This window comes from Coffea arabica, chromosome 9c (genome assembly GCF_036785885.1).
Source record: "Coffea arabica cultivar ET-39 chromosome 9c, Coffea Arabica ET-39 HiFi, whole genome shotgun sequence".
Taxonomy (NCBI): domain Eukaryota; kingdom Viridiplantae; phylum Streptophyta; class Magnoliopsida; order Gentianales; family Rubiaceae; genus Coffea; species Coffea arabica.
Window position 1 is genome coordinate 15,254,181 of NC_092326.1, and position 11,389 is coordinate 15,265,569.

At 43.8% G+C, this 11,389-nt stretch overlaps 1 protein-coding gene across 1 annotated transcript; it reads right to left on the reverse strand.

Moving 5' to 3' along the window:
* Nucleotides 1–4,846: 4,846 nt before the first annotated feature.
* Nucleotides 4,847–9,911, reverse strand: LOC140014125 (uncharacterized). The gene is made up of 2 exons (XM_072064526.1): nt 8,994–9,911; nt 4,847–8,857 (listed from the first exon to the last, which is right to left on the reverse strand). Exons 1-2 carry the CDS (start codon nt 9,909–9,911, stop codon nt 4,847–4,849), a joined length of 4,929 nt encoding a protein of 1,642 aa, XP_071920627.1.
* Between the last annotated feature and the right edge of the window lie 1,478 nt (nt 9,912–11,389).

Consider the following 11,389-nt stretch of genomic DNA (forward strand, 5'->3'; position numbering starts at 1 on the left):
TCCTGTAAGGAAAACAAAAGGAACGGGGTGAGCTAATTGCCCAGTGAGAATACAACTCAAGCAACCAAATTCATGGATACATGAAGTTTAACAGTCCAATTTACCAAAATAAATAAAGCCACACATTAATAATGAGGAAAAAAAGGATACGGGTGGCTCTCAAGAGCCCTTTTCCTCGTTTGAATTCTTGATCAGGTCTCATTGACTCTCCGTCAATGTCTGAAAGGTAACCAACCGTAGACTCCTCTTAACTTCCATTCCCTTCCTCCTAACATTCCTCAACCGGGCCCGAAATCCAAACACTTGCATTGTGGTATTACTCGAGTAAACCGGAATCAAGAGTCTCTCATACTACAAGATTCCCTATGATGTTGCCCCAAGGCACATTAATTGGCACGACCAAGCCCTCGCCGGCTCGATTCAATCAATAACCAATGGGGTTGAGCTCATGGATAATATTTGAAGTCATGTATTTCATTTCATATAACATTTCATATAACATTTCATATAACTTTCCAATAACATGCGAAACAATAAATGAAAGTGATAAAGTACACTCTCACTTGGATCAATCAACATTCAACATCTCAAGTACAAAGATCAAAGCCATGTAATAGCACATAAGTGAGTAGTACACTCACCAAGCTAGCACAATGCGGTTTCAAACACTTTAGTCAAAAGAACGTTGTGCACCACCGTCACGCCCTAAAACATGCAAACAAATACAATGAGACTCGATAACGAGCCATATAGCCATGCCAATTATAACCCCAATAGGGTTTTATAAACATATGCATAAATGAGCATAATAGCAAACCAGAAATTAGAAAATGGCCTTAGTCTTGGCCCCAAATAGAAAACTATTTTGCCCTTATTATGCGGTAATGGTGTAAAATTCTCTACGGTTATCGGATGGGGGTGTAAGACCCACCGTTTCGAAGCTATGAAACAAGGCTACAACAATGTAGAAGGTCACTCACTCCAGTTCCTAGCTTAACTAGGTCGAAAATGCCAAATACTATACCAGAATTACCAAAACAGGTTTGCAAATCACACAAAACTGTAATTACTATAACTTAGTCTATACAAGTCCAAATGCCGAAATTCCAAAGGCATATGTTAGCTAAGACATCCAGATACATTTCATCAGAAGACACCAACAACTAAATCTAAACCAATTCCAGTCAAAATGGCCAATAACCAGTACAGTTTTCGCATTCTGTCCAAAGCAGAACAGCTACAGTAATTTCGTCATAACGCATTCCACATTAATCCAAATGACCTGAAATTTTACAGGAACCTCAAACACATGAATACCTACAACTTTCATGTTTTGAGCAAATTCAAATTCGGCCTCTAACCTTATGATCCAAAACCGGACAGAATTGGGGATTTAAGAACCCTAACTTTCCATTTTCCATCCAAATCCAAAATTAGTTGCATTTAGCAACAATTCACACCTACAAGAGTCATTATAGTCCATTGCCAATCATCACAAACAACCACACCATCATAATCCAATTAAACCAGAAAAATCATCATAAAATGGAAAACTTCACCAAATCACTTCAAACCAAGATTAAAACCAGAAATTTCAGCACTCTTATCACTAATAAGCACAACATAAGCATCATTAGGTGTAGTAGGGTGTTTCAAGCTTCACCTACCAAGAACCAAGAGAGAGGAAGATGTTGGGCACCTTAATCCTTCAAACAAAGTTCACCAAACAACTTACTAGCTCTAGAAGGAAGAATTTTATGGAGTGAAAACTAAGTTAAACAAGTGGTTTAGTTGATTTGAGCTAGGAGTTTGCTAGAATGTTGAAGAGTTTTGTCTTTCTTCTTGCTTGGAGAGGGCCGGCCATCAAGGGTGCAAAATGGTGAATTTTGTGCAATTTTTGATATTTAATCCCTTGGTCAAAAAAGTCAAGAAAATGAATAGTGTTTCTTAAAACCCATCCAATGAGAAGGTGACACTTGTCACCTTCATAAATGCATTCTTATCTTTCTTTTCTCTCTCACATCAATCATTTCACACACTCTACATATCTCTTAACACCCGATAAATTTTTCACAGTATCCGAAACTTAACCTTATTGGCCGAATTTTTCCGAACTTATCGCACTAGTGGGTCCCACGTCCAATATATATTCTTAATTTTCTAAAAATTCTCCAATACTAGAAAAATCATCTTAAAACTATAATTGCTCATAAAATCCACTAAGAAAATATTTCTAAGCCAGAAAATGCAGAAAACATGCAATTAAGGGGAAATAAACCCTAGGAAAAATATTAGGGTTTTACGGGTTCTCACAACTATCACCTTCACAAGATCAGATACCATATATATACATCATGCCACCCCTAACCCACAAGAAACCCTAACTCAAAAGTCATCCATCTAATCATCAAAATCACTTGAAACAAGCATCACAAACACAATTCTAAACTTAATGCCCAACTTAATCATGAGTAATGGAGAAAGAAAGGGTGATCAGCCATTATTCTTCAAGACAAGAGCTTGAAAGAGTGATCCTCCACTTTTCCTTGAAATTTTTGGTTCCTTAGGCTCCCCATGCTTCCAACTAGTGATCAATCGGTTTAGTTTTTTCTTGGTTGCACTCAAGAGGTTGGATTCAAGATAGAAGATTGAACTTTCTTCACTCTCTTGCTCCTCCTAGCTCTCAGCCAAAACAGGAAGAAAAATGAGGAAAGATGAACTCAAATGGAAGATAAGAAGGTGAGACTTGGCTTGGTCAAAAAACCATAGGTGGTTGACACTTGTCACCACCAAAGCCTTCCAAGTTTCTCTCTCTTTTCCTTGCATTTTGGCCACATATTTCGGTCACATGGCTGAGGATGAGGGGGGTGTATTTTGCAAAAATATCAAGGGTATGTGGTGGTAGTGAAGTGGTGGTCAAGTAGTGTATACTAGGATTTTTAACTTCTAATCACTAACTTATTATTATCACTTCTAATCATATAATATTTCCTCATCCAAAAGTCACTCTTACCTACCAAATTTGATCCTCACTCTGTACCAAATAGTCAAACTACGGAAAAACGTGAAAACCCTAATTCGCTCTAACTTGAAAACGGACAACGAAAACCCTTACTTCTATATTCATTTACACTTATTTTGGTGTGATTGGGTAGTAGGGCTATTATAAAATCATAAGTTCCAAATAAAAGGGGATTTTTAAGAAAACGTGAGGGGTTTTACAATTCCATAAATTGAATTTAGGGTTTCAGTTAAAATATGAGAAATTTGAGAAAACGATCAGTCACAAGTGAAACTAGGGTTTTGATTAGACGTTTAGGGTTTCTAGTCTTTTAAAATAAAACAAGATTTTAAATCAAACCCAAAGAAATAGCTTTAGTTCCTTCTTTAAAACAAAATAATGTTTTAAAAATAAAAATAAACTAAAGAAACCGTAATATCCTCTTTGAGACTAAACAAAAGATGATCCTAAAAGTTGGGGTATCATAGAAGAGAGTGAGGAGAGTTCTTCAAATTTTAACCTTGAATCCAACTTTTTGAGTGCAACCAAGAAAAAACTAAACCGATTAATCACTAGTTTGGAAGCTTGGGAAGCTTAAGGAACCAAAGATTTCAAGGAGAGGTGAAGGATCATCCTTGCAAGCTTGTGTCTTGAGGTATAATGGCTGATCAACCATTCTTTCTCCATTAATCATGATTAAGTTGGGTATTAATGTTAGAATTGTGCTTGTGATGCTTGTTTCAAATGGTGTTGATGGTTAGATGGATGACTTTTGAGTTAGGGTTTCTTGTGGGTTAGGTGTTATATGATGTATATATATGGTATATGATCTTGTAAAGGAGAAAGTAGTGGTAGTTTAAGGTAAAAATGAGAAGTATAGCTTGAATATAGCAAAATTCCAGATTTCTGGAAAATTTGGCTTCAGTTCTGCCTGATTCTATTTCATCATGTTAGAGGCTGAATCAGGCTTGGCACAAAACATGAAAGTTGTAGATAATGATATTTTATGGTTACCTACAAAATTTCAGTTCAGTTAGAGCAAAGTAGCCTGTGAAAAGATGAAAATACCCTGACTGCCATAAGAGTAAAGTCAGTGGATAGCTTTGACAGTACACTAAGTTGGTTGCGTTTGTTCACCTTGATACGTACTGAACTAGCTTTTAGTCAAAACATGAAAGTTTTAGTACTATGTCTTAGCTTTCTAACACCTCTAAGAACGTCTTAAACGGATTTTGGTAGCTTGAGATATGGCCATTTGAAGGTAGTACGGTTAACTGGCCGGTAAGTTGGAACTTGGTTCTGTGAATTGGGAATTTGACTGGGTTACACTGGAATTTGGACAAGTGGTCTTCTTCAAAATTGTATCCCTTTGTCTTAGCTTCGGAACGGTATAATTTACACCCCAATCTGATAAGCGTAGCTTTGGTTGTGTCCATTACGCAAAAACACGTCAAATCTGTCTTTTGCTAAACCTCATTTCCGTACATGTCGTTAGTTTGATTTTGTACTTATATTACCTTGAGCCTATTGAACAGCTAGTGAAATGAGATTATTTTGTGTGTAACTTTGGGTTTGATTGAGGAAAAGAATGAAACCATAAATGGCTGGAAAATAGGAAAATACAAAGGACGTGCTGCCCAAATTTACGTTCAAGGGCTAGGTAGACATACTTGCAACTTTTTTTTTTTTTTTTTGGCAAACCCCGTGACCGGGGATGGGATGCCAGCCCCAAATATTATTGCCAATCAAGAGACCACATCAAACCTCAAAGTCAAAAAACACCAGAAAGGGGTGTCACCACCCCAAAAAATCAAAGCCTACGCGGGACACATAGAACCTAAGAACCTAACCCTCCTTATCAAACCATCGAACACCTGGCACCCCCCGTGCGTCTAGCACGATAGTGGCCCGAACAATAGCCGGCACTTGGTGAATATGATCATAAATGCAAATGCCACTTGCCCCAACAGCTGCTAATCTATCCGCCGAGGAGTTAGCCTCACGGAAAATATGTGAAACTGTGGCCGAGAAACCCTCCAGGAGACTCCTAATTTTCCGCAAGATATTACATAATGGCCACTTAGCAATTGCCCCCGAGACTACCAATTGCACCAACGCCTTGGAATCGACTTCTACCACCGAGGGACGCAAACCCCTCTGCAAACACAAGTTGAGACCAAAAAGCAACGCCAAGCTTTCCGCTGACAACACATCCTGCTCCCCGAATTCCTTATAAAACGCAAAAATCAATTTCCCTTGACTATCCCGCAGCAACCCACCACCTGAGGCCCTACCCTGGTTCACACTAGCGTCCGAGTTGAGTTTAAGCACCCCAGGAAGCGGTTTCACCCAGGCAATCGCTCGAGGGGTCCTCCTTCGAGGCGGGGCTTGAACACTACGAAACAAATCACAATCAGCATCTCCCGTGAAATGCGACCGATGAAGCCTATTCGCCCTTCCTAGCTGTTCCAAAAAAACGTCCACCTCGTGGATGATCTTAATGCTTCCCCACCGCACGCCATGGTAGCGCTCCTGATTCCTTGCTAACCAGAGAAACCAGCACACAACCACTGGCATAAACGCCCGAATATGATTTTTTGAAGATGACGGAGAAGAGAGATACCAAGCAACAAAAACCGATGCCATACTCCAGCAATTCTGCAGCTGAAAACCAAAACGGCCAGACACCCTCCGCCACACTTCCGATGTGACCGGACCCGTGAGGAAAACATGCAGCAGCGCCTCCTCTTCCAGATAACAACACCCACATCTAGAGGGTAAGGCCAGCCCCCGCGATCGCAACGCCGCATCCAGAGGAAGGGCATTACGCACCACTCGCCAAGCCAAAAAGGACATTTTTACTGGTAGAACCGAAGGCCATAATAATGAATCAACCAAGGAATGATGCCGCCTTCCCCGAAGCACCTCCCACGCCGACTTGACCGAAAAGCACCCCGACGGTGAAGGCAACCAGACCATTCTATCTTTCTGAGCTAAGTCAAAGGGTATATCTATAATTGCACGAACAACAAACTCCGGAACCCACCGAGCAAGACGCCGTTCATCCCATCCCCCCAAAGTAAGAAACTCCGAGACAAGAAAATGAGGCCTCTCCAAACTAACCACAACCTGCTGTAAGGGCTCATGAAACACCCACCTGTCCTTCCAAAAATCCACCAAACCTTCCCCTAAGCTCCATCTAATGTGCGGCTCAACCACAGGACCAATCGCCTCAAGACGCCGCCACGTAGCTGTAGCCCGCATTGCCGACACTTCCGACGGATGACTCCCTTTGACGTACTTGGCCTGCATGAAAGTAGCCCAGATGGAATCTCCAAGCCTAAACCGCCACCATAATTTTGCTGAGAACGCCCGTGCCATGTCCTTGAAGGATCTAAACTCAAGACCCCCTTCGTCATAGGGAAAACATAACTTATCCCAGGACGACCAATGAATGCGCCTCTCCCCTTGATGATCCCAAAGAAAGGAATTACAGATCCTGCCTAACCGAGAGAGAACCGCCTTGGGAGGATCCAACACCTGAAGTAGATACATAGGCAATGACGCAAGGACATGCCGTGCTAAGACGAGTTTACCCCCAAAGGATAGCAACTTAGAACTCCAGTGCCCCAGGCGGGCCCGCATTTTGGACACAATATCATCAAACAAGACACTCCGCTGCCGGCCTTTATGAATTGGTGCCCCCAAATAGGTGAATGGAAACGACTGACGGTGAAAACCCAAAATGCTATGCACCACCTCCTCCTGCTGTGAAGTAGCCCCTGACGGCAAGAAAAAGGAGCTCTTACTGCAATTTACCCTTTGACCAGAGGCCTCCTGGTATGCCGTAAGAAACTCCTTGATTGCAGACAGGCACTCCTCCGAGCATCTTGTAAAAATTAGCATGTCATCCGCAAAAGTGAGGTAAGGCACCGGAGTCCCTGACGAAACAAACAACCTGCCCGGCTGATTAGCCAGAAGATGATGCACCCCTCGGCCTAGAAACTCGGCAATTAAAACAAAAAGGGCAGGCGACACCGGGTCACCCTGCCGAAGCCCCCTTGAGGACTTAAAAAAACCCGCAGCCTCCCCATTGACCAAAACTGAGAACCAATTGTTAGACACCAGACGAAAAATGATGTCTACCACCTGTTCCTCAAAACCAAACTTCCGCAGCATAAACAAAAGAAAAGACCACTCGACCCTGTCATACGCCTTTTCCATATCCAACTTCAACATGAGATTCGGGTGCCTCAATCGCCGATCTAAATCAGCCACCAACTCCTGCGTGAGAAGAATGTTGTCCGTGATTCCACGGCCTGGTACAAAGCCAGTCTGCCAGGGGTCCACTAAGGCAGGAAGAACCCTACCCAACCGATCAGAAACGATCTTAGAAATAATCTTTGAGCAGACGTTGCACAAACTGATTGGTCTAAAGTCCTTCCATTGCGAGGCGCCCGTAACCTTAGGAAGGAGAAGAATAGAAGTGCTAGTAAAACTCCTAGGTAAACGCAAACCCTGGAAGAAAGCCTGTACTGCGTCCAACAAATCAGACTTAATGATATCCCAACAAGCCTGGTAAAATCCAGCGCCAAACCCATCAGGGCCCGGAGCACTATCTGCCTGTAACGCAAAAACCACCCCCTTCAATTCTTCCACGTCCGGTGGCGCACTTAACATGGCATTGTCCGCAGCAGCCAGATGTGGGAGCGTAAAAGGAAACCCCGGAGCTTGCCATCCATGTTGTTCGGAGGCTAGCAAAGAGGCAAAGAAATCCACTGCTGAACGCTTGATGTCCTGGATATCCTCCACCCATGTTCCCGACTGATCTTTAATGCGAGCCACAAAATTAACATTACGACGCTGACGGCATCGCGAATGGAAAAATGCCGTATTAGCATCCCCCACCTGCAACCAACGGATGCCAGCCTTCTGTCTCCAATACTCACACTCCCATGCCAGGCTCCTCGCATGAATCGCCTTGGCCTCCTCTAGCGCTGATATGGAACCCGAGTCCCTCTGGATGTCATATTGCGCCTCCCGTTGTTTCAGATCAACCTCAGCCTCTCTGACCCTGTTAAAAATATTGCCAAACACCTGGACATTCCATCCCCGCAGGCAACCCTTAACTGCCCGCAGTTTTTGAACAAATTTCGTCATACCGTCGCCCTTCACGGGCATCGCCCAACCCTGCTGAACCACTTCCAAGAAACCGGAGTGCCTCCGCCAGACATTCAGAAATTTAAATGGCCGTTTGATAGAACCCCCATTCTGGCAACTGATCAACAGTGGAGCATGATCCGAGCGACCTCTGCACAAGTGTGAGACATGAGAGAACTCATACCCACCAGCCCAATCCTGATTCATTAAGGCCCTATCCAAGCGCTGCCACACCCTACCATTCGTCCATGTGAATACACTACCATCGAAAGGCACCTCCGTCAAACCACAATTGCCAATTGAATCATTAAATTCTTCCATGTTTCTTTCATTGGCCGGAGAACCTCCTGCGCGCTCCTCCATACTGGATATGACATTGAAGTCCCCTGCCAGTAACCAGGGCCCAACAACTTCACCTGCCAAAGCACCCATTGTTGCCCACAGATCTCTCCGCCCCACCCTAGTACACCGAGCATATACTGCCGAGAACTGAATAGAGCACCCCGAGGAGAAGGTAACGTGCATATGAAGGAGTTGCTCTGCCAGCTCCTTGAAATTCAACGTCATGTCATTGTACCAAAAAACCCACACCTTATTATTCAATGCTCCCAGAGAACAATCAAACCCAAGTAACCGTCGGACCACCTCAAGTTGCGGAGTATCCGACAAAGGTTCCAACAACACCAGCAACCTTATCTTATTAGTTTTACAAATCTTATGTAAATATCTAAGTGAATCCTTGCGGGAAGCCCCACGAATATTCCAAACCACAGACTTAAAGGGACTTAACATGAGACCGTAAAGAATAAGGATTCTGCGATTGGAGATTTACCTGATTAAGATTTGCCTTAACAGACCGTCCCCCTTTCCTCAAAGCTGCTGGCTGGCCATACTCCGCAACCTCCTGCTGCTTCACTTTCTCCACCCCATCCTGCTCTTGGCCCTCACCTGACTCCCCGACCTGACGATGAAGCAACTGCCTGTGAAACTGGTTTAACTGCTCCCTCGACACCAGTTCCCCTGGTTTGTCCCCATCCGAGCAAAGACGCCTATGCCTCTGACTGGGTGTCCGCACATGACTCGCCGACCTGGATGGGTCACGCTCAAAATCCCGCACCTCCATATCCGACAGTGAGTGCAGCACCGCGAAGGAATTAGAGGACACCACAACCACCTCTTCATTCTGCTCATTCTGCCTACACTCCTTCCCCTCCCCCCCACAATCCTTCCCCTCTTCCTTGCCATGTTCCACCCCGAGTGGACCCCTTTCTGACGCATCAGCAAACGCCTGTGCGGCTACCGCAGTCCCAGCAGTCGCCACACTCCCAAGCGCAACATCTGTCACGGACATACCAATGTCAGCCTGTGGAGACCCCTTGACGTCCCCCATGTCCGAGCACGCAGCCTCCTCTGGTGCAATAGAGACGTCAATACCCCCTTCACTGGCCTGGCCAGGAACCAAAACCCCAACAGTGAGCTGGGGCGACGCCAACTGAGTAACCAAAGCCTCCGGCAGCGTCCCTGGTCGACTCTTAGGCCGATAAACCTCCATTGCCTTCCCTGCCTTCATGACCAAATTTTTGGATGGTTTGAGATCCGGATTCTTCCTATAACAGTCCCCTTCTGTATGACCAAATCGGGTACAAAACCCACAAAACTGCGGCCAGCTTTCGTACTCCACTTCCTGCCAGAAACCCTCCTGGTCCTCCCCAATCCAGATACGGTTTGGAGGTTGCTTGGATACATCCATCTCAACCAGTACTCTTGCTACCGACGGCCGTCGGAGCGCTAATGTCGCTGAGTCGATCTTCAGACACCTCCCCAGCAAACCCGCTAACTTGGTAATATAAACGGCATTGAACAAAGGCAGTGGGAGCGCAGGCAACGACACCCACACCGGCGCATAAGTCGAATCTTGATTGGCATACTTGCAACTTGAGTAAGGGTTAAGAGTGATTACTGCTTGAACCATCTAGGATATTTGTGTCTTCTTTTACCGAGGTATATATGTAAGGACTTGACCGAATTTGTACCCTTGAGAAATAAAATAATGACTGCTTGAAGTACGTTTTCCTTGTACTTTCGAATCAAATGGCATTTCCAAATATAAATGTTATAAAGTTATATAGTTTGAAAAGCGAGCAAGTGTTTCACGAATATTCTCCAAGTGAATTTCCATTTCTTGATTCTTATTGAACGAAACGTTTAAGTTTCGAACCTTAGTCGATTTTCAAAGTTCTTAAACTAAGTTTTATCGTAACTTTGGACTCCAAACCCGGAGTACAACCTAAAAGTGACCAGTAAAGGCACTATATCTTTTGGTGAGTGCTTCCAAATACCTGATTGAACTGGATACTTGTTTTCAATACTTGATCAATGTGATTTAATGATATGTAATTTGTTGATCAGGCAAGAGTGTACTTTATCGCACTTGCCCTAATATGATATATACTTGTTTATTATTGTAATTGATTTGATATACTTGTACTTGAGTTGTAAGTGCGGAGCGGCAGTATGTACCACACTCAATCCGAGTGGGAGGTGCCTCTCATTCCCGTCTCCGTACTTTTATTTTAATTCAGTCGATTGGAGTGTTATCTCATCGACTTTTGGGGACCCCAAACCCTACTGGCTAGTTAATCGAGTCAAGCCGGTAAGGGTTTGGTCGATTAGATAACGAACCATGGGTAATTAGTGATGTCGAGTGGAGTGTTATCTCCTCGACTAATCGGTATACTCGAGTATTACCACCTTGTTTATTGAGGATTTTGGGCCCAATAGGAGGTGTGAAAGGTGGACGGAGAGTAGTGTAAGTGGTGCTCTACTGGATTGGTTACTTACTTGAAGGTTGACGGAGTGTCAACTATTACTTGATCAAGCTCTGGTGATGCGATGGGAATTTGGCTCCTGAGAGTCATCCGTATCCTTATACTTTGGAATGATTATTGTTTATTGGATTACACTTTGGAGTATTTTGGTGTGTAGAAGCTTTGTATCTGGATTTGAGTATCAATGTATATATTAAGTGGATGTGTTATTCATTTTCTATGGATGTACGTTCTTAGTTTTTTTTTCTTCAGATACGAGTGAGTGAGTTCTGGCGAGAGTTGGGCAGGCAGTCTGCTAAACCCTGAGGTACGCCCTAGGGGGAGTTGGGGCCATCACAGTTATGGCCAAATATGTGAATTTGTGGCATATATTCTATGTTGATTTTGCCTTTTGTCAAAT